Source organism: Strix aluco, chromosome 14 (assembly GCF_031877795.1).
Source record: "Strix aluco isolate bStrAlu1 chromosome 14, bStrAlu1.hap1, whole genome shotgun sequence".
In the NCBI taxonomy this organism is placed as follows: domain Eukaryota; kingdom Metazoa; phylum Chordata; class Aves; order Strigiformes; family Strigidae; genus Strix; species Strix aluco.
Window position 1 is genome coordinate 23,590,363 of NC_133944.1, and position 22,907 is coordinate 23,613,269.

The following is a 22,907-nucleotide window of genomic DNA, read 5'->3' on the forward strand; positions in this document are numbered from 1 at the left end:
AAAGCTAATGAGAAATGCAGTAAAGGTAGATGGAGTGTGACCAAATCCATCAGGAACGTTACAAGGGCAGTGGGAAGAACAGGCCCGGGATACGTGCACGCTGCAAGGTATTTAACAGGGAGGAATGCAAAGGAAGCCCACTGCAAGTGCAGCACAACCGGTACATGAGTGGAGTTACAAAAGCCAGCAGAAAGCCAATTTATTGCAACCCCCAAAACAAAAGGCACTAAAGGAGCTGCCCATCTCCTTAGCCTGCCTGTCATTTCTAAATAGTCTTGCACAGCAGGTAGATCTGAGCTCAACTCTCCAACCCAGCCTGCAAGCCCAACCCTACCTTGACCTTAATTATTACCTGGAGAATAATCTCTCTAAAGAACTAAAGCTGTATACAGATTGCAGAGGAGGATAATTTCAAATCTCCCCGCGGTTCCAGAATTACCAGTTACGTATCCATCACCATCTAATGCTGCATGTTGAAAACTAAGATCTTCACACAAGTATTTGCCATTTAAGCAAGCTTTTCTCCCTCCTTCTGGTGATTAAAAAAAAAAATCGCAATTCTTCTACTAGTATTATGGGATCTCTGAGCCTCTAAAAAGTTTACTGGAAAATCTGCGAACCACATGTGGGGACTTTCGTGGCTCCGTTGGTGCACCAGTGAGCAAAAAAGATGGAAAACAACCGGAATTTTTAAATAAATCCACAGCAAATGAATGGCAATCTACATGGTGTTTATTGTAGATATAGTGAACTATGAAAGCCATTACAGCCCACTGCTCATTTAAATGCTTTTTCTAAACCATATCAAATTGTAGCAACAAACCAGAACCCCAGTTTGACTTTTGCACGTTTCCTGGTTTGATTATATAAATATTTATCTAGTGAAAAAAAATACTTTGCACTCCCCAGCAAAACCTTCTACCCATCAGGAAACCACTTGCAAATGACTGAGGATGAGAAGTATTTAGGGAGGTTTTGGGAGTCCAGGTTTTCCCCTGCAATGTTAAGGGCAGTGGTGGCTTCAGACCCTCCTGCGGTATATTTGAGCTCATTAAATTTGTTTGAAAGAGAGCAAGCCATCGTTAATTAACACCAACATGTACTCTGGCTTTTTCTGCCACAGGAATCTATTTTGCAAGAGAGGGAAAAAATGCGACGAAATAAGAAGACCCTGTAGGAGGTGAAGCTCAGCCCCAGGCTGCTGATGGGAAGAGGGATCACCCACGTGCAGGGTGACGCCGGCGCTGCCACCCATCACCAACTGTCTCACGGCCAGACCTGTGAAACCTGCAGCGCTGCTCACAGTATTTGCTGAGCACCTGAGAAGTCCCTCGGCTGTGGCGCCGGGGCTGCTCCCTGCAGCAAAGCCTGCCCCAGCTTTTCCTCCAGAGGATGGAAACTGGCTCCTCTTGATGGACCCAGCAGTGCCACAGAGACGTGGTTGGCCAAAACCTTGGGGAGTATCTGCATCGCCTCACCCAGCACCGTCTCACCCACCGCTTCTTGCCGCCTCTCAGCTCACCAGCGGCTCGCTCTGGTTGGTGCTGGGTTGGAGGAAGATGAAGAACTGGTGGTGCTGGAGGAAGACTGGACACCTTGAGCCATCAGCTGGGCATGCTGGCTGCAAACCAGGTGTTCGTCTTCCCATCAGCGCCCAGGCCCAGCACAGCTGGGACAGAGCCTTCACAAGCACCCCGTTGCAGCGATGAGCTTCAACATGGGAGATGTGGCCAAGAGCCAACCAAGTGACCAAAAGGGGTTGGAAATCGGCTGCTGGAAATGTGTCGGATCACTGAGGTCCAGCAATGAGCGCAGGGGACCACCTGCACTCTTGTGCACGCTTGTTTGCGTGCTACGGGCTCTGGCCTGACTCTGAAGTGTGGGCTGGGAGAGGAGAGGACTTAATGCACTTCTCTTCCCAACCCACCTGCAAACCAGCATGGCTCCTCCCTTCCTGCACTCAGTTTACCCCTCTGGGCAGCAGCAGCTGGTGCACCTATGGAAACCCAGGGCTGGAAGGGATCTCCATGTCCTCATCCAGGATTGTGCTTCTCCATCCCTGAAAAATGCTCATCAAATCTCTCTGTACCAGCCACCAGTGATGGAAAGCCCACCACCTCCCCAGCATGGAACTCCTCTTCCCAATGGCAAACCCAACGTGGTCTTGGCACCACACTGGGACCCTCGAGCGTATTGCAGACTATACACACTGGGGTGGACCTCAGCCTTCCCGTGACAGTGTGATTCGGTCTGTGCTCGCCTTGTGAGCATAGTCCACATCCTTTCTGGATGAGTCACTCTCCAGCTGCTGCTGACAACCTTGAGCCCAAACCTTGTTGGTTTTTTTTTCCCTGGTTGTTTCTGGCCAAGCGGTGACTCAGCTGTCAGAGGTGAATAACTCTTCACACTTTATCTGAACAGTCATTAACCATCCAGAGCCATAAAAAGCAATTTCTTCAGGGCTCCCTCTCTGAAAGGCTGGATTCTGAAGCAAGAGGGCTGGCCTGACGTTTAGTGGGAATATTCATAGAGATGCTCAATAAAAGTAGGTCTCCAGAGCACAGGAACCTTGTGTGGTTCTGGGTCATATAGCAGAGGGTTTTATCAACAGTGGGTGAAGGTCTAGGCAGACAAGAAAGGCAGATCCTACCCGCAGCACTTAGTGAAGCCTACAGCCACTGCATGGAAATCGTTAACGATAAAAAGCTTCTACCCCAGGCATTTGCCTGACTCCTACTCCTGCTCTGTTTTTCCTTTCTCTTCTTTTTCGTCTTCTTCTTTCTCTGAAATCTCAGCAGCAATGATTTCTTCACCCTCTTCTGCGGTAGAAATCACACGAATGGTGACTAAACTATCAGAAGATTTTGAGAATATTTCTTCTCCCAGCGGGGTGGGTGCTTTTTGGTGGATGACAGGCGATCTGTGGTGCGTTGGTGATTGCGGTGGGACTGGACTGAGGCTGGAATCCTGTGATCAAAAAAAAAAGGCAAGATCAACCTTAGCAAACCCTTGCCCACTGCCCCCAACCACAGCGCCTGTGCTGCGCAAGCCAGGTGGGTGTTTTGCAGAGTCTCACCACACCAGGCCTCATCACTGGGATGTCCGCTTGTTGCCAAGACGGCTCCTGTGAGAAGGGCAGCTGGATCACATTCTGCACATCGAGATGAGTGCAACGAAGCTTTCTCACACCTCCTGCACTTGCTCTTATTTTGCTCCTGAAGCATCTGGAGGAGTTTATCTTGGCAAAAGCTTGGCGGCAGTGTTGTTGTGAGGGAGCAGCCCTGTCCTAAAGCCTCCTTTAGAGAGGAGCCTCAGAAACCTCATCTACAGACGTGCCACGGAGAGGAAGGTCCTTCTGATGGGGTCCTGCGAACCCCCTTAGCGGGGTTAGCTCCTAATACATGCACCCTCTGGCGATGGGCCTTGTCACCACTGTACGGTGCCGCTGTTCACTGCTGACTTTAACTGGTTATTAATTAGTGTTAAGCACCACATTGTGTGAAGCCCTGTTGTGCTTCTGTGAAGGACTGCAGAAATGCAGTTGTGCTCAGCATCCCTGGGTGTTTACCCAGGCTCAAGGCCACAGTGCGCTGTTCCCTATCAGCTGCTCTTTCACCTCCCTTTACATGTCCATACGCGATAGTCTGTGTAATTCCATGATGGGAAGAGTAACAACAAGGTCTGCTCAGAGATACAATCCTTTTTATGAGTTTAGCAGAGACACTTGGAAAGAAAAAAAAAAAAAAAGGAAGAGCAGGGCCATTTTCTTTTTCAGTTGCTCATGACAAAGAAGCCAGGGTGATGTCACTGCAGCTCATGCAGAGCTGGCAGGGTGGCGTGTCTGCTGCTGAGGGGCTCTGCCCCAACCGTGCCATGAAAGCTTTGCAAATATTGACTGGCCTGTGGATGCTGGATGCCAGCATCACCTTCCGTCCCGCCAGCCCATCGATTAATTGTGAGTGGCTCTGTCTCTGTGACATGGAAGAGATGTTTGTCTGTGGCTAGAACCCAGATAGAAATTAGGCTTATCATAGCTGGGCAAAACGACAGTGTATATCCCTTCTGTGTTGCAAAACAAACCCCTGTGGGACAATGGCATTCTCCCAGGACTGTGTGTAAGATTCTGGACCACCCCTTCCCATCTGCCCATGCTCTGTCAGCCCCTCATGACCTGAGCTCACTCCTTTAAGGCACCTTAATACACTCAGTCTCTGGAGCCAGCGGGGTGGAGCGGTGACTTGGCACCTAACGAAGCAAAGCCACATTGCTATCCTTCCCACACCGACCTGTGTCGCCTGCATCTCCTTCAGCTCCTTCAGCCTCCACTGGAGCTGCGCCAGTGGCCCTTTGCGATCCATCTTCCCCAAGGCAGCTAGGGCAGCCTGGAAGAGTTTTGGGGTGTCAGCTTTTGGGGGAATGATCACGGGGTCTCCAGGCGCTTTGTCATCTCTGGGTTTATTGTTGGTATTCAGCATTTTCCTACAGCGAGGAAAAGGAGAGAAACAAAGCCAACAGTGCTGTTAGTCTGTGCTGGCACGGCAGTCTGGGGACACGTTATATTAGCTGGATATTATAATATATAAAAATCAGCCTTTGAAAGGACAGGGATTTTTTACATCTTGGGAAGGACAGAACAACAAATCTAAATGATGCTAAAACTTAAAGTGAATATTTTAACAGATTTTTAAACAAATGCCTTTTGGTCCTATTTGTTCCCGAGTTGCACCCGCTTTCAGTGGTGAAGTTTTGCAGCAGGGCTGGGCTGGTGCTGGGCACCTCTGTGCCCCCAGCCCGCTGCGAGGGACGGGTGCCCTCTGCCGAAGCACGGCGCCTCAGCCCGGCGCTCTGCCAGGAGCTTCCCCAGGGCTCTGCACCCACAGAAATCTCCCCTGGGACTCTGAAACCCATGATCTGCTTTTCTTTACGCCCCCACAGGCTAGAAAAGCCTGACACCCACCTGGCCTTCTTACGCAGCAGCTTCTGAGACTCTGGATAATGCACCAAAATCTCGTTCAAGTCCTTCTTATCCAAAATGAAAAGGTTGGCGAAGCCGTGAGCTACAACATTTGCTGTTCGGCGATTTCCCCCTCCTGCCGCCAGCAAGCTGAGAGAGACATGGCGAGACATCAATGCTGTTGTTCACACGCTCAGCATAACTTAAAAATCTCCTTTTCATGTCTCCACCTCCCTCTTTCAGAGGACTCAGTTTAATTTTCACCCCCGATGAAATCTTCCAAGCTCAGTTTTTAAAGAATGATGCAAAACGTTGGCGTGGAGCACTATATAAAAAATTATTTGCCTGTTTGTATGTTTAAATATTGCATTTTACACCAGCCTGGTGTCTTCTGGGCAGTAGGGAGGCAAACTCTGTAACTGTGTTACAAATTGGTACAAGACTTTACATGCCCATGAAATGGGCAGATTAATGGCTGGGGGGCTGTTTTAGTGAAACATCTTTTCGTATTCATTTTCCCGTTCCTCCATATACCTCTGCTTACTGTCACTGGCTCCCCAGGCAGAAAACAGCATGATGACAAAAATAATGGAAAAGCTCCAAGAAAAAAAGCTGTAATTTGTGTAGCAGACACTGTTCAGTGTTTGTGGCTCTCAGTCACAAAGATTAATTTGGCTGTTGCTGATTCCCCACCTCCCACTGCCCTTGCCCGGAGCCCACAAGCTGTATTTCCCTGGCTCCCTGGCATTCCTTCACTCACCTGATTTCTCCAAACACAGACCCAGCTTTCAGAGACACCAGCACAGTTTGGCCATCGGGTCCCCCCAGCACCTGCACTTGTCCCGCCTGGATGATGTACATCTCGCGGCCGATTTCTCCCTGCAATGAAGATGGGTGCTGTGTGGGGTGCCCAGAAACAGGGAGACGTTGTGGACGCCCTGACCCCTATCTTGCTGGAGAACCCCACGACCATACTGCCCTCTCCAAGCTCTCAAAATGCTTTGTCCTGATGGTGCTCACTCCCGAGCATCCTCATTTAAGCATCCCAAAGACTCCTCCAGCTCGGCAGGCTCTTCCCTGCTGTCCTGCTGTTCGTAGCTGCAGCAGAAGAGGTCAGTCTTTGCACAAGCCCAGCTGCAACCGAGGATGTTTTTGCTCTGAATTCCCTTCCTGTGAAGCAGCCCGATGCCATGGTGATGGGCCAAGCCTGGCTCTCCCCACTCTGCACTGCTCTTAGTGCCCTGCCCAGCCCAGCCATGACACCGGGGACGGGAGGGCACCCGAGCACCTCGTTACCTTCTTACACACGTAGTCACCAGGCAGGTAGACCACCGATTTGAGCCGCTTCAGCATGTCAAAGATCAACTGCCTGTCGCAGCCCTGAGCCAAAACAGAGCCAAGAGTGCTGTTAGTCTGTGCTGGCATGGCAGGCTCCGCCGGCCAGGACTCGCGCCGCAGAGGGTACCTGGAAGAGGGCCACTTTGCTCACGATGTTGTAGTTCACATCGATGGCAATGTCCAGCCTCATCTTGTCCGGCAGCTGCACCAGCAACTCTGTCTCATCTGTGAGACAAAGCAGAAAACAGGCTGAGGCTGTTTCCAGCACTTGATCCAAGAGCATGTCCTTGGCATGGCAGTGGGAAAGCAGCTGCGTTCTGGTGGCAGACGGCAGGAGCAAGCCTGGGTCTCCTCCAGCCTCTGCCCACCCAGCAACCTGCAGGTCTAAAGCCAATGGGTGACAGAGAGGCACCCTTCCCATTGCCCTGATGGCTCTCAGGAACAGGCCAATGAGTCCAAGCCAGCATCTTTCTTGGCCAGGAGAGCGGGTGCAGAGGTCCTGCCTGACCATTTACTGGTAGGGCGAGCTAAAGGGCTCGCTGTCAGACATGCTCTGGCCAGTGATTGCCAGTCACTGCCCTCTCCCCAGGAACCAGCGGGTGGGATGCTGGTCTCAGCGCTGTGAGTGATGCTGGGTCACCGTGGCACTGCGACCTGGTGGCAACCTATATACTCTATAGGTAGGCAAACAAGACCCTATAGCAAAGAGTAAAACAAGTCACCTCCCCACCCCGGAACTGTCGTGCTATCTGACAGTAACGTTTCAGTTCTGCAAAGCAACCGCAGTAAAACACATGCGGTGCAGGACTTGACCCTTGGAGCGGTTGGATCTCACCTAGCATGCCTTGCGAATGCCACGTGTACTCGTACCACATTTTCACCCGGTTCTGAACAGTTTTAGGGATTCTGTAGGAGTTCATGTATTTAATGGTACTGTCCATGCAGCTCCGATAGTAAGTTTGCCCTGCGGTAGCAGCGCCAACCACATCTCTCATCTGAATGGGAGAAAGAGGTGGAACAGATGTTTTAATTGCTGCCACTCATCCATTGCGCAGGTTAAGCAGTCTAGAACATGTATGCAGGGTCCTAACAGCATCTGCCAAATCCTTTCTGTCTTCCACCAAGGCTGAGCAGGTCTTCACATGGGGAAAACAAACCTGGAGATACAAACCTGTAGACCAATCCCATCAAAACCTTCCCCACCTGAGATTGGGAGCCCCCCACAACTCCTGCTCACCTGCCCTATCATGACGGAGAAAGCAAAGACACCTGTGAAGTAGTTCACCAGCTGGAAGAAAATCTCAAACAGCGTCCTGGGGTCTGGCAGGCCCCCGATGGTGATGAGGGTTTTGACTGCCCAGTAGTAGCAGCGGATATAGCTAGGAGAAAAAGAGGAGGCAGCTTTGAAGGTGCTTCTGGCATGAAGATCTCTTCCACCCCTCAGTACTGAGCTCATATCCTCTGGCAACGGCAAGCCAGAGCCTGCTGAGAGTAATTATGGGTGATGAAGTGAAAATTAAGGGGCTGCAGACTCCCCACCACACCTCCATGTGCTTCTGGAGATGCTACAGGAGCAGGGACACATAAGGACCCTCCAGAAACCTCCTTCCAGGAGGCTGAGCTGTTCTGGCTACTCCCATTTTCTACTTCTTATGGCTCTGCTACCATAAACCAGCAATGTACTTTCAGCAACATTTACACTTTTAGAAATAGTCGGGGAAAAAAAAAGGGTTTGTGAGCAAATTGTTGGCATGGGACTCAGGAGACATCAAGTGAATTCTTGATTCACTGGTCTTGGGCACTCCCTTGGATGTTATACTTACACTCAGAGATAGCTACAGATACGTATATCACACAAAATAACTCTATAGCACCAACATTAACATGCGAAGATGAGTGCTCAAAGGGAAGGCAACACTGCGCTAAGGCTACATGGGTAACAGTCACTTGTTCCCACCTAAACCCACACCTCATGTTAAGTCTTTAATGCACTTGCCTGTGCCTTTTTGCAGGAAACTCTCATATGCTGCGAGGTGCTAAATTAATCTAATGTTACTCAGTATTTTATATTGCCCGTGTTGCACAACACGTAGGTGTGGGCATTCGCTACGAGGCAGCCAAGTACTCTCCCTGTGGCATCCAGCACTGACAACACAAAGGACATGTCTTGGAAATGCCACGGTGAGGGATGGGGTGGCTGCTGTCCCTGTCTTGCACCCTGGGAGGGAGGGTCTGAGGGGCCTGACACATGGCACCTCGGACACACGGCTTCAAGCCTCCATCCTGACCCAGCAGCAAGTCAACACAAACAGAAACATGGCTCACGCTGCCATCCTGCTCGGCCAGGGAGCATTCCCTTGCTTCCCAGCACCAGGTTCCCAGTTTTTCAGCCTCTTCAAGCTGTCATTGCCTTTGATCTCAGCCCAGCTGCAGCCTCTTTGTCTTGCAGCACCAGATATTTCTGCACATCCCATTCCTCTTGTCCCCGTTATTCTCCCTGGCTCTGCATCTTCTCCTGGCACTCCCAACCCTTTGCTTCAGGGGTTTTTATGAACCCAGCTGCATCCTAGTATCTCCCTTCTTGCTCCAGCTCATCACTGCAAGCTGTGCTACATGAGGACCCAAGCCCTGGCTTGTACCTGTTCCCTTCCCCATCATAGACCCAGGGGGTAGAGCCCAGTCCTTCGTAGTCTGATGCCCAGTAATAGAGGCAGGAGTTCATATGCAAGCTGTACAGTAAATAGGCAGAGGTCCGAATTACTCTGTAAAAAAATAGGAAAGAGCAGGAGAGATGATATGGTGTCTGCTGGGAGAAACACATCAGATCCCCTTTGCCATCACAAGGAGCTTTGGCATGGTGAGCCGAGCGCTGACCTGCCAATGCAGGAGCCACAGAGCACCCAAAGGTGTGGCCCTGCTGCACCCTCCTGCAGCCCTGCAGCTCCAGAATTGCTAGAAAATGCAGCTTATCTACTGGTGGCTCTTCACCGCCAGCACCCCTGTCCCTGCCAGGTCAAGGAGAGGTGATCCTACCCACGCAGGCTCCAGGACCCCCACATCCCTCCAGCCAATGCTCATGTCAGCTGGCCCAGGGACAGCAGGAAAATAAATCAGAAACTCAGAATGGGTGCACACCAAAGTGAACCTTCTTCCCCGGTAGCAAACAGCCACTCACGCTGTCTCCCTCCCTCCCTTCCCCTCACCTGTAGATGTATGCCTTGCTCAGGATAGATTCCAGGCGGTCGTTGAACTCGAAGAAGGCCATATACTGGGAGGAGAGGGAAAGCAACGTGCTCCAGCTTCTTGCAGTTCCCACTGGGAGTTACAACCCCATAAAACCCCACTCCCCCTCTGTTTCTCTCCTGAAGCCCCTCTGCGGCATTTAACTGCCACGGAGAGCTTTGGCTCCATCTCTAAGTTATTCAAACATGAGGATGTTTTTAGGATTGAAATTAAGTGTTTGACCAACAGCCCTGCAAAGCCTTCAGGACAGACTTCCCATCCTTTTTACAATCCTGTTGTCTTCATCGATGAGTCTAGCAAGCCATCGCTTTCCCCAGCCAGTGTGGGACTCCTCCACATCCGCTGCAACGGGTGTTCTGCCTGATTGTGTAAGCTCCAACTCACCTTCAGACAGCGAGGAAAACGCAGGAGTGGGTTGACACCAACTTTGAGGTACAAGAAATCCAGGGGCAGGAGGCATACCACATCCATCTGAAATCCACACAACGAGAGAAACTTCTGTAGGGACCTGCAGGTGTGGTGGGATGGAGCTGCAAGCCACAGCTCAGATTAAAGATTCAGATTAATAAATAAAATTATGTCAAACCTTAAAGCGTTCTGATCGCAGGTAGTGCTCTTTCATGGCCTTTTTATCGGTCTGGTTAGGAATAGGAGGGGGAGAGAAGAAGATTAATCATTGTTTGCAGAAAGGAAAGTCATGGCCAACATTGTCCTGCCTGGCTTTCCTCTTCTGCACCACAACAGAGAAGATGCCTCCTTCACACCTGGGAAGGGGAGCAGAGCAAGAGGACCTGGCTGTACGCCATCTTCCCATCCTATCTCAGGACACCCAGTGCTCGATTTGCACCCCTGAGAAAGCACATCACAGTGCCAGCACCACAGAAATCAGAGTTTACAGGAGAAACCTCCTTGTCTGAGCATTTGCATGGGCAATGGGAAGGCTGTACCCTCAAGGTTTTCTTCTTCACAGCTTATTTAATTGGATATGGAAACAAAATCAAGGGGTTTCGCTTATCTCAGGCACGTGAGCTATGCATTCAGATTGCAATTGCTTTTGACATATCATAGAATGCCAGCTTGGAGGGATGTCAAGGGTCATCTGGTCCAACCTTTCTTGGCAAAAGCACAGGCTAAACAAGGTGGCCCAGCACCCTGTCCAGCTGAATCTTAAAAGTGTCCGATGTTGGGGAATTGTTAATGCATTCTGCCTAGCTCTGCTCCTGAAAATTAAACCCAGCATTTATTATGCCGTCTGCTCATGGCTAGAAATGTGTGGCTGCACTGGGGCCAGTCAGTGTGCCCCTCGCACACCGCCGGCAGGACCGCCCCGTGGAGCAGCACCCTCTGAGCATCCCCACCCAGGACCAGAGGCCGCCATGGACCACACACTTTCTAGATGGGCTGCTACTGACTTCAGAGGAAAAACATATATGTTTGGCAGACAAAAAGACTGCTGGCTTATCCACTGCATGGCAGGAGAGGTGCTCGCAGTCCTCCAAGAGCGGACACAGCCCTGATGGCCACAGCCATCGTGGGAGACCTTGGAGAGCTTGATTCAGAGTGACCAGCACCACCCATGCCACCCAGGGTGATGGGGCTGAGAGGTCCCCACAGCCAGGCCCCAGCAGTGGTACGCAGAGCGCTGCCACTCACTATTATGTCTCCCCCCCGGACAAACTGCAGCCGAGACTGAAAGACGAGGATGTCCAGCAGATAGATGAGGTCGCAGAGGTAGTCCATGAACAGCCAGCAGTGGATGTTTGATGGTGTCTGGTAGGGAAAAGCCCAGCGGACAGGAATCAACCAGCAGTTCCAGTTCCAGGCCATGACAACGAAGAACAGCCACAGCACGTACATCAGATCTGCGCACAGGGAACCGCACGACGATTAGCTGGGCTCATGCCCCTCATCTGCAGAGCTACACAAAGGGGTTTTCATCCCCTGACCTGCCCCAAGTGAAAGAAGGAAACCTGCAGGAGGTCTCTTATCGACAGCGCTGAATTGCAAGTGAGCTGGGCTCTGGATTTAAAGTGAATGGTTGCAGAGCAGATTGCTTTTTCACAGAAAGCCTCTTCTAACTTTGCTGGCTATACTGGGTTTGCTTTTGCTTTGCTCCCACAATATCAGCTTTCTTGCTTTGCTTTTTTCCCCTTGAGGCTGTGCTGAGCCAATGGCTGGGGGCTTCAAAATAACTGTGAAATAGCAAAGACTAAGGAGATGGGTCCCTGTGGGGTATCCACTGGACAGTGGATTTTTTTTGTTGATTTTTATTTTTATTTTTATTTGGGGTGTCCACACCACAGGGACAGTGTTTGCCCACCAAAAAGCCTGAAAAGCAGAAGGTGGCTGCCCTTTCCCTGCCTGGTCATGCTCCTGACACCCACAGCTATTGGGAAGTATTTAGGAAAGTGTGTGCCTTGCAGGGGAATTTAAAACTCTGTATTTTAGTAGAGGGTATAAGCTAAGTTGCTCCTTGCTTAGTTGTCCTCCCTTCTCTACAAGGTCTCAACTTTTACACCTCCTCTCCTCCTTACCCCCTCTCCCCAGGACACACCAGCTTGCCCCCAGCCTGGACTCATGGCTATGCCCCATCACTCACTGGTGAACGGGTCGATGCTGCTGGGGAACTGGTAGTTTTTCAGGCGGTACAGCCAGGGCCGGCACTTGAACTTGCAGCACAGCATCTCGCAGTAGTGCTCATCCCCCGCTGACTTGTCCCCTTCTGGTTCCCCTCCCGGGGGAGGCACTGGTGCTGGTGCAGGTGCTGGCTTGGCAGGGGCTGGAAGAAGCCACACAGTTGTTTTAAAGGGCAGAAAATCATCTTACAGCAATTTGTTTTAAAGTCTTTAAACTGTTAATAAAGCAGTTGTCTCCCTGAAAACACAGCACGTGTGGGGACCCACCAGTTAAACACTCCCAGCCTCACTCAAACTCACATGTCGCAGGGCTCTCCTCATCCGAGGTGATGTCAGGGTCGATCAGCCTCTCCTTCACCTTCTCAGTTCTCTCTCTGAAGAGCTTCACCAGCTCCTGGAGCCGCTGGTTGACGACGGCACTGCTCAGGCTTGTGGCTGAACCAACGCGCTCGGGCAGGCTGCGAGGAGACCACCAGGGATGTCATGCAGGTAGGAAAGCCCAAGGGCAGGGTCATGACCCATTTTTTAACCTACAGGATCCTGAATTAGGATTTACCCATATTTATTTGGCTAATGTGCAATCAGGAGAACACACGTTAAGGTGGTTTCAGTAAAATACCATCAAGAAGCACCAGCCTGAGCCTCATCCTTGCCCTGGGGTGTGAGATGCCCTCAGTCAGACTTGACAAGCACCAAGATCCCAGGCTGGATTGCATGTGCTTGGGAAAAGAAGATTCTGGAAGAACTATGGGGTGAAAATGTGCACCAAGCCCCTGAATTTATAAACTACATTATCTCTTTCTAACCTCTTTATTAAAACTAGGCCAGATTCAGACAAGCATGCTTTACCTAGCATGACTGAGAAGCATCACTAGGAGGGAGGACAGAAACAAGCTCATTTGCTGTAGCTCCCGGCTGGTTTGTTGTGATCACTGGCACAACAATTTCTGCCTGGAAGGAAGGCAAAACCCTGCCCCACGTGGAGGTGCAGACCCTCCCCAAGACTTTGTTTCCCAGGGAAGGCAGCTCCCTCGGGCTGCAGGGAAGCCAGGACCCGGGGTGCATGATGCACAGCTTGTGCTCTCTTCCTACACGGAAGAAAAAGGTAATTTCTCCACAAACAGTAAAAACAAGGTGTCCCCATAGTGCTATAGCATATGTAGATCAAAGGTGCATCTTCTCCATGGTTAAACCTAGTCTTAAGGAGAATATTTCTACCTGGATACAGGGAAAAACAAGAGACCAGTTTCTGCTCCGGGAAGCATCATGATCATTATTTTTGGAGAGGGGGAGCATTACTTGTTACACAGCTCTAGACCCGCTGCAGGTACAGCTCCCTCTCCCTTTGGTATCCCAGCACTTCTCGGATCTTTGATATTTCCACCTGAGCCCCGGGGTCCGAATGCCTGGGAGCTGGGCTGGTCCGCAGCCCCTTGGTCCCACCACACACCTTTCCCTCTGCTCCTTGTCCCAGCCCTGCAGCGCTTGGGCGGGCAACTGGCTCACTGGTCCCTTGTCCAGACCCTCCTCGGGGGCCAGCAGCTTCCTCCTGCAGACACAAACACAGCGACCGAGACTCAGCCTGTCCCCCATCTCAGCCAGCTCCTCTCCCTCCTCCTCCTCCCAGCTCTCATCTGTTTCCACTTCCCCTTCTCCAACCAGGGTCAGTTTTCCCCTGAGTTTTGGCGTCATCTGAAGTAAATGGGAGCAAACCACCCCGCTCCTTTGCTGATAAAGCCTTGTTTCTTCCTGGGCACCACTGAGCCCAGGGCTGCATGGGCATGCAGCCACCTGGCCCATTTTACAACCCATTTTGGGCACCTGGCAAGACGCACAGAGGGTGGGCACCCCTCTGTGCTCATCCCCAGTGCCGCACCGTCACACCACTGCACTTTGAGAGACGGGCAAAGAAAATGCAATGCCGGTAAGGTGGAGCAAGAAAGTGAAATCTGGGAAAAAGCGAAGGCACTGGGGACACTGCCTGCCTCTGAGCTGGCTCCGTAGCACTGTAAATCCCCAAGACAAAGAGGGAATTCCAGAGCAGCAGGTACATAACATCAACCCTCTAATGGCTGCTGCTATCTGCAAGGCCAAGTGCAAAGTGCAACAGCCGAGAGCAGCTCCAGGTTCAGGAGGAGCCCTGGTGATGCTGAGCCAGTGGTAGCTCACGTCTTCCCAGAAGATGTGTCCTAACGCAGCTGGTAGCTCCCTTCGGCACAGACTGGTTTCTGAGGCAACTTCCTTACATGTGGGCAAGCAAAGTGGCAGAAGCAGAGCTGAATATGAAGATGTAAATCACAGCAAATATCTGGACTGGTTTGCAATCCTGCAGTCAAGTCCAAAGTTTTACTGTGACAAGGAAATTGTCTTCTGCCACCACAGCTGTTGCTCTAAATTAACCAGGATCTCACTGACCCGGGTGCAAATGGCTTGGTGCCGTGTGTGGAGCAGGAGCAAGCAGGATGCCAAGGAAGATCATCCTGCCATCACAAGCCTCCTGAAGAAAGCCAAATGTTATGAACCCACCCATCTCCAGCCCCACTGGCTCTCAGGTGTGCCCTGCTAGGATCGGGAGCAGATGAACAAGGGCAATGAAACCTGCATTCCCAAAGCGCGCAGAACGGAGGAAAACCACCAACCCCCTGTTAAAGTATCCTCAGATGTGGATGGAGAGGTTCCCCAAACCACATCAGTCTAGAGAAATAGTCCTGCCAAGGCCTATAATGTTGTTAGGACAACATCCATCACCTCTCACCAGTCTCCAGCTGCCCTTCCCCTGCCTCTGTCCCCTCGGGGCACCACGCTGCCCCATTGCCCACCCTCAACCATGAGCAAGCCCAAGATGCCTACATCGACAGCCCAATGGCCTTTTGCTCTGTAAGGGGGACCCTGCAGAGATGGTATTATCATCCCCCCCTCTTTGCCTGTGGCATGGCTTCCCACGGGCCACAGAGCTCACGTGGCCACCCTCCGAGTACAGGCAAGGCTTTGTGTGTCAGCATCCATCTAGGAAAAAATGCCTCTTGTTTGGATTAATGGGTGCCCTCAGAACGAGATAAAAGGAGATAAACATCCTCAGGAAGGCTGTAAATCCAGATGTGCAGGAAACATCCCTTGATATTCTGTGGTGCCTGTAGTTCACCTGTGTTCCCAGCTGATGTGGACATGAGAAGGAGGAGGAGCTACCCAAAAAGCAACACAAACTTCAGCAGATTTTGGAAACTGGTGGGTGAAGGGCTCAGAGGGAACCTGGGATCTAACATTAAGTCCCATGGAGAAGCTCATGTATGTGCAACCCTAAGTCCAAAACCCTGGCAGGTCTAGGAGTTTCTCAGCCATCTGTGGGAAAAAAGGAACCTGTATGATAAACCCCTGGAAAACATTCAGTCCATACATACAGTCCAGCTGCAGGGGACATTTTTTGGGACAGAACCTCCAGACTGCTGGTCAGAAAGGAACTAAAAAACAGATTTTTTTTTCCACTGATGCATAAATACTTCAAACTGCATCTCCTACAATACGAAGTGACCCAAGAGATGCATAGTTAGTGAGGACGAGGAGGAGGAGCACATGTAGACCAAGTAAAAGCTAAAGGTGAAAGAGTAAATGAGTAATTAAATTATTCATTAATAGTAAATAAATTGAGAAGTGGAGATGCACAGCACAGGTACAAAGAGCTGCATGATCTCCCTTGCACAAATATGCAGAAAGCCAAGTATGAAAGAATTTGAATACAAACAATAAAAATGTAAATTACGACCTCAAGAGACCAGGTAGAGAGTGCAATTGTCTAAATAAAGCTATAGCATGAGCAGCACGAGGCCGGCAGTCACTGCCTGGGCTTGGCCATTGGTGTGGACCATGGGTGGCTGCTCTGCTGCTGCCCAGAAGCAAAGCCTCCAGCTGTGTTCAGGTAGCTCTGTGGCACCAGTCCCCACGCAACCAGACACCCAACAGCCAGCTGGGATGGAAGACCCCGTGGCAGCCTAAACATTGCTCCACATTCAATGCCCTTGGAAAGCTGCAGCCATAAGGACCAGGCTGTCCTGTGCCTGCCCAGAGGGTGTCACAGGGTCCCTCACCGGGGCCCTGCCCGCATGGCATTGTCCTGTGTATCCTGGTATTTATCACCTGCAAGAGGTTGTTTCCAATGAGACAACGTGTGGCTCGTTTGTCTTTCGTTAACCTTAATCTTTCACAGTCTCACATGGGAAAAAACCTCAAGACTGTGGCCAACAGAAGTGACATAAGATAAATGGATGATTGCTCAATGTAGAGTTGATGTCCTCTTCCTCTGAAAACACCAGCTGGAGCCAAGATTTTCCTTCTGGTTCACAATGATGAAATTTTATTTCTTTATGTAGCGACACAGGAGTTGCTTGCTTTTAACAGTCTCTAGCTCTACAAGGGACCTCCAGTGTTGTCTGGAGACACTACCTAGAGACATGGCAGAAAGGTTCATATGCTCATACATGGAACCGCAAATACACAACTGCTTTAAGAGACTGGTGGAAAATAGCATGAGAAAACTGAGGTGCTCAAAAAAATAGCTCTACTGGGGAACCATAGGATCACAGAATGGTTTGGGTTGGAAGGGACCTGTGAAGACCATCTAGTCCAACGTCCTGCCATGGGCAGGGACATCTTCCACTAGACCAGGTTGCTCAAAGCCCCATCCAAGCTGGCCTAGAACACTTCCAGGGAGGAGGCAGCCACAACCTCTCTGGGCAGTGTCTCACCACCCTCGCAGTAAAGAATTTCTTCCTTACATCTAATCTAAACCTAAGCTCTTTCAGTTTAAAACCATTGCACCTTGTCCTGTCACTACGCGCCCTGGAAGACGTCTTTCTCTGTCTTTCTTATAAGCCTATTGAAAGCCTGCAATAAGGTCTTGATAAAAGATTTGATAAAAAATGGTGTTGGGGACAGAATTGCACATAGATAGGTGGCTCTAAATAAACTAAGGTTGTGCCTTTGGGTTGCTGGACCCTGGGCTCCAAAGATGCCCAAGATATGCTGGGATGCACGACATGGGCGTTAATCAGAATGGTTGTCCAAAAAAAAATAGAAAGCCTATCACCTTGACTCTGACTCAGAGCGAGAGCTGCGTGCCTGCTGATGCGACTAGAAAACATGGACTTGTCTGTCTCAGAAAAATAGCCTGTCCTGTTCATTAACTTGAGGGAGAAAAATGCATCCCGAGCAGCGACTGCCAAAGGTGTTTCCCCAGACTGATCCCGAGCGCTCTGTGGCCGAGGATGTGAGCCTCAACCGCTCTCCAGCGACGAGCTTGTTGTCACAGGACAATGTTCATTGCTGGGCTAATAGAAGAAAGGCAGTGAGATTCAGCAGGCTTTAAATAACTGGCTTCTTAACGCTGTCAGTATTTGCACTGCAGGTATTTCATATGACTCTTTGAGCTCTGCTTTCCAAGTTTAAAAATCTGTTCCACAGACTGGATTATGGGCATATTTGCCATCTTATTTTCAAGTCCTCTAAGAACATTTTTACTAAAAGTTCCAAACTATTACGTGAGGATGAATATAATACCTGGTTTTCAGCACAGAAAAAACCACCTTGGTTTTTATTTTTAACCTTTTGCAAGAATGAGCCTCAAAAAAACCCCAACTTCCAAAAACCACCAGCTTCCTCCAGCCTTAATTTTCAAGCTCAGTTTTAATCCTCTGCCTCTACGAGCACCCTTGATCCAAAGGCACAAAGCCAGGGGAGAGATGCTGCAAACCCTTCCAGCAAAACTGCAAGAAGAAAACTGTTGGTTTTATGATGAAGGCCCGTACCCAGCACACAGACACCCCGTGCTCTGAATTTGGGAGCACAGATGCGTGTGTCAACAGAGAAATGGGATCTGACCACGGCCTGGGGGTCGAGCTGATCTCCAGGAGAACACACAGACAGGGCTGCCCTCATCCCCCAAATCTTTAAACCAAATTTAACCATTTGATTAAAAAATGCAAACAAGAGGCAATGCTTGTGCCATCTGCCCTGCCTTGCACGGGGGTGACACCCACCGCACACACATCACAGAATCACAGAATTGTCTAGGTCGGAAAAGACCTTGAAGATCATCCAGTCCAACCATTGACCTCACACTGACAGTTCCCAGCTCCACCAGATCCCTCAGCGCTGGGTCAACCCAACTCTTGAACACCTCCAGGGATGGGGACTCCCCCGCTGCCCTGGGCAGCCAATTCCAATGCCTGACTACCCGTTCTGTAAAGAAATACTTCCTAATATCTAGTCTAAACCTTCCCTGGCACAACTTGAGGCCATTCCCTCTTGTCCTATTGCTTGTTACTTGGTTAAAGAGGCTCATCCCCAGCTCTCTGCAACCTCCTTTCAGGTAGCTGTAGAGGGCTCATCACTCCGGCTCACTGTCCAAACCTGCTAGAAACGGGTTGCTCCGTACATTTGTATAAATTTTCATGTACCAGCGCCGTCGGGGGGGTGACACCCCCAGGAGCCGGGGACCATGCCCGGGCAGAGCCATACCTGGGAGATGCCGGTACCGTGCCGGGCACCGCCAGCATGTTGGGAGTGTTGGCGGGGGGCACTGGTAAGTGGGTACCATCGTTCTCCACAGCATCGCCTTCGCTGTCCACATCCTTGATGTCCACAGTGGGGTAATTGCCTGGCCCGTGGAAAAGGACAATAATTGTGGGTGAGAGGGGTGCAGGGCTGCATGCTGGATGAGTCCCCAAGCCCCATCGCCTCTGTGGAGCTGCCTTTGAACCCCACAGTGTGCTGGAAGGACTCTCCTTTTCCCTCCATCCCCTTCTTGCCTGGCACTCCGTTCTCCTAACAGTTTGGAGCATTTCTTTCTCTTTTTTGCCCAGTTTTTAACACTATAAGAAATGCCACCTGCTTCCCTTCTGCTTTCCCAGCTTGCAGTGATTGCAACTACTCCATGCAAGCTTTGGGTGCCTGTGGTTCGGAAAATGATGGAGATGAGGATTACCAGCTGTGGGTGTCATGCAGGAACCCAGGATTTCCAGCTGCAAACCTGCCTCCCAGGCTCTAGAGAATCTGGGTCTTCTGAACATAAACATATGGCTCATGCAAGCTCTGAATTACATAAGCATTTGCTTTTCATGCAGAATAAGGCACTATTTAAACAAGCACTTACAGCCTCTCCCTTTTGCAGAGGTAATAACTGCTTCCTGCCACAAGCAAGGTTAGAAGCAGGAAGGTTGGATGTTTATAGTGGTTAAAGAGAGATGCCAGTGCCCCAAGGCAGAAATGGCACTGCGTTATCTTGGCTAGACACCACAGCTGGCTGGGCTGTGAAGTGTCATCCCTTTTCTTAGCGATATAATAAAACGCAATGAGTTCCTGCAGGATGTGTTCTAAGGCGGGTTTTCACAGGTCCTGAAAGACCCCACGCATCCCCTCCTGTCCCATGCTCATGTGGGATCAGCGGATCAGAGCGTGGCTCGATCGAATCACTCAGAAAAGGCCCGTTTGGGCTGCAAAGTTAAAATCCCACTGCACGGAGGGAAAAGCAGCAGAATCTGGCTCACTGGTTAAAAACAAAGCAAAGCAAAGCTACAGAAACATAATTTGTACTTCTGGGTTAAAAGGCAGAAAACTGTGACCAGCAAACCTTCATCTTACCATCCTCCTAGCATGAGTGGGTTGCACAAGTGTTAAGGAGAAAACTGCCTGTGCAGTGGATATTTAACCCTCTGCCTGCAGATCCTTCGGGAGAGTTTTCAGCCAAACAGATCAAAACATAGAGCATAGCATTTACAGATATTTGCAAACGCTCTCAGCACTTAGCTAGAAAGGCACATAGGGATGAGACAGAAGCAGAAAATATATGAATTTTTCTCCCCAGCCTCCGTGCTGCAACATGAATCGTGCTTTTACCGTTATTTTTTTTTCCAAAAGCAACACAAAGCAGCTACCCCAGGAATAACCCCTTGCCCCCCTCACGCTACGCAAGCCCATTGTCAAAGCCAACATCTCTAATACCTAGGGGGGACTGCTCCTCATTACAAAAATTGGGGTTGACAACTCCAGCCTTTGGCTCGCTGGTGACAAGGACGGGGATGCGGGAGGCAGCGGTGGCTCGGTAGCTGGGGACATTAGGGAGCTGCTCTAGCACGCCAGGGCCAGGAGGGGAGGCGTCCCTGCCATCGAGCGGCTTGTCATACACCAGCCGGTCGAGCTCGACGTCTCGGGCACGCTTGGACATGCTGCTAGGCGCCTAGGAGCTTCAAGCAAAGGACAAGGCGTCTGAAGCTGCAATAAAACACAGAGTGGTTTGAGACAGGACAATTATGTCAGCGCAGAGAAATGCAGGGCTGCCGGGGTTTTCATCGCTGCCCAACGCGCAGGGGTGTTGGTAGCACAGGGAAGTGGCGGTGAGCATCCTACCACGTGCTTTTCTAGCATCGCTGCAAGATCAGGGTGCTCTGCAAGGGCTGCATCAGCAGAGAAAGCTCCAGCCTGTACCAGGGCTTGGGTTAAGCCATCCCTTGTGCAACTCCCCAGACGTCGGTGGAATTATGTCAGGACCTGCCTTTGCTCACTGAGGCTGCGATGGGAACTCACCATCTAATTCTCATTACCAACCTATTACCTCCTAAAAGGTTACATTAAAATGCGCTTTATGCCACTGGTTATTTCCCAAATTGAGCCAAGTGGTAGAGAAAATCCTTTTTATCCTCCCCTACATTCTTCAGCTGAAGGAGAAACTCTTACTTCACATCAGAGATTGCTTAAACAGTAAGACTAAGCACTGTGTAAGCACCAGCCTTTCAGAGCTGGCTCTAGCTGATGACAGTATGGCCATCACACTTGTGCCCATGGGATGCTTTAAGCCAGTGAAAAGCACCGATGGCCCACGCTGCAGAGAGCTCAGCTGCCCGCTCCAAGACACTGAGTGGTGGGCAGGGTGTAGCTGCATTTTCCCCTCGCTGGGCATCGCATCGCCTGCTTTGGTTTATCTTAATCTGACATTACGCTGCTCTGTGTTATACCTTCAGCATCGGTTTCAGCGGCTTCAGTTGTCTCGTTTTCCACCTTCAAAATGAAAAAGCCATTTTAAGGAGAAAAAGACCTCCTCCATCAGTAAAAGAGCAGACTTGGGTGCCCCGTATCTCCCCACCATTCACCAGCCTCTCAGCTCGCTGGTCAGTGCCAACGCTTTAGGGTGAAATCATCCCCCCCTTGGTGCGCAGCTACCGCTGCTGTCTCAGGTTCAGAGATAGGGTCATCCCAGTGGGCAACATCCCCAGTGCCCATCCTGGTCCCTGCTCCTCGCCAGGGCACTGGCCCCATGGACAAGCTCTGAGCCCCCAGCATGCGCTGAGCAACAAGAGCCCATTGCAGACCTGAGCCCAAGCAGGGAGCGATGCCATACCTGTAAAAAAGCACCTTCGAGATCACTTATCTCAGGTTCTTCCGTCTGCTCAAACCTGAGGGCCTCCTCCGCAAAGTAGACTTCATCCACACCCTCGTCAGTGGTCAGAGAAGGTGACAGGAGCAGGGGTCTGGATGGTAGAGAACAAGCAGAGACAAGCGCCCAAGCTCATTTTTGCCCTTTCTGAGGTTGGGGACATTGCAGATGGGGGGGCATCACGTCAGTGGAGGGGAATCAGGTCAGCGGGGACCAGGCAGGACGATGCCTGGCTCTCCCAGTTTTGGGGAGCACTGCTCCTCCAGCTGCGCCGCAAGCCTCATTGCAGGAGAGCAATACCAGAGAAATCTTAGTTTGATACTGTAGTGCCACCAAAAAAAAATTGCTGCCTAGGTTAGAAGGGACTTGGAAAAAGTACTACATGGGAGACCAGATGAGAGGTGCATAAATAACGCAAAGCATTGCACATGCATAAACAAACCTTGCGTATGCAGAAAGGCATAGGCAGTGTGCTTCTCCTGCTATGCATAATAATTTCTCATATAATTAAAATTTGCCAAATCAAAAGCTGAGACCCTAATTTCCAGGCAGGGCTGCCCCACAAGCACCATCTGAATCCCACGTTTGCCTCTGCAAGACGCCACCAGGACACATAATTCTCCTTTTCGTTCAGCAGCAAGCGCAGACCCCAGTTCTGCCATTCTGACAAAGGGGGCTCACAAGATCAATTTTATTGGTTCAATATAACTTTATAACTGAATAAAAAAAAGCCACATCATGCTGTTCTGTGCACATATCTCCTGATTTGCTCTTTCCTGGTGGGAGATGCAAAGCAGGGATTGGGGATAACAAGAAAAAATGAACAGCTAAATGCATAAAAATTGAAACCCCATCTTTCTGCAAACCATCTAAATGCATAAAAATTGAAAAACCATCCTTGGCAGGTCGTAAATCAGCAGATGTATGTAACAAAGAGCGGCTGCTTTTACTCTTTTATCTCCATGTCTTGAAAAACTGTTATTTTCCAAGGTCTTTTTTGTTTTAATTATCTTTAATAATCCCCCCTCCCCTTATTTTTTTTTTTATTTAATTAGGCTTCTTTCAAATGCAATTGCAAATCTTTTCATCCTAATCTAGAAAACCCGTTGGTGTCTCTCTGTTCCCATAAACAGACACATTGAAGGATGGAGCAGCATCTCATTCACCCAACAACTGAAGCTTAAGTTTCTATAGTGGAGCTCCAGGAACAGATTTTGATGAAAGAAAAAGATAAGGTTTTAACACTGAATAATCAGGCATTTTCAGCTTCTTCCTGAAAATCTAGATACTTCAGAGGAATTAACAGAGAATAATA

The 22,907-nt window shown here is 50.2% G+C and overlaps 1 protein-coding gene across 11 annotated transcripts in view; it reads right to left on the reverse strand.

Moving 5' to 3' along the window:
- Nucleotides 1-714: 714 nt before the first annotated feature.
- CNGB1 (cyclic nucleotide gated channel subunit beta 1) overlaps nucleotides 715-22,907 on the reverse strand; it is a 38,046-nt gene continuing 15,853 nt past the window's right edge. For 10 of the 11 annotated variants that reach the window (XM_074840082.1, XM_074840080.1, XM_074840081.1 and 7 more), the window contains 19 exons: nucleotides 21,557-21,686; nucleotides 21,174-21,216; nucleotides 18,682-18,820; nucleotides 13,622-13,720; nucleotides 12,472-12,629; nucleotides 12,135-12,314; nucleotides 11,189-11,397; nucleotides 10,122-10,172; nucleotides 9,920-10,006; nucleotides 9,496-9,560; nucleotides 8,932-9,054; nucleotides 7,530-7,671; nucleotides 7,128-7,287; nucleotides 6,420-6,517; nucleotides 6,251-6,334; nucleotides 5,715-5,833; nucleotides 4,958-5,104; nucleotides 4,287-4,479; nucleotides 715-2,967 (listed from right to left, as the gene is read on the reverse strand). In XM_074840082.1, coding sequence (XP_074696183.1) covers nucleotides 2,734-2,967; nucleotides 4,287-4,479; nucleotides 4,958-5,104; nucleotides 5,715-5,833; nucleotides 6,251-6,334; nucleotides 6,420-6,517; nucleotides 7,128-7,287; nucleotides 7,530-7,671; nucleotides 8,932-9,054; nucleotides 9,496-9,560; nucleotides 9,920-10,006; nucleotides 10,122-10,172; nucleotides 11,189-11,397; nucleotides 12,135-12,314; nucleotides 12,472-12,629; nucleotides 13,622-13,720; nucleotides 18,682-18,820; nucleotides 21,174-21,216; nucleotides 21,557-21,686 — 2,461 coding nt within the window. In that variant the 3' untranslated portion in view covers nucleotides 715-2,733. The remainder of the gene's footprint in view (nucleotides 2,968-4,286; nucleotides 4,480-4,957; nucleotides 5,105-5,714; nucleotides 5,834-6,250; nucleotides 6,335-6,419; nucleotides 6,518-7,127; nucleotides 7,288-7,529; nucleotides 7,672-8,931; nucleotides 9,055-9,495; nucleotides 9,561-9,919; nucleotides 10,007-10,121; nucleotides 10,173-11,188; nucleotides 11,398-12,134; nucleotides 12,315-12,471; nucleotides 12,630-13,621; nucleotides 13,721-18,681; nucleotides 18,821-21,173; nucleotides 21,217-21,556; nucleotides 21,687-22,907) is intronic. The other variant, XM_074840088.1, reaches the window with a different exon arrangement.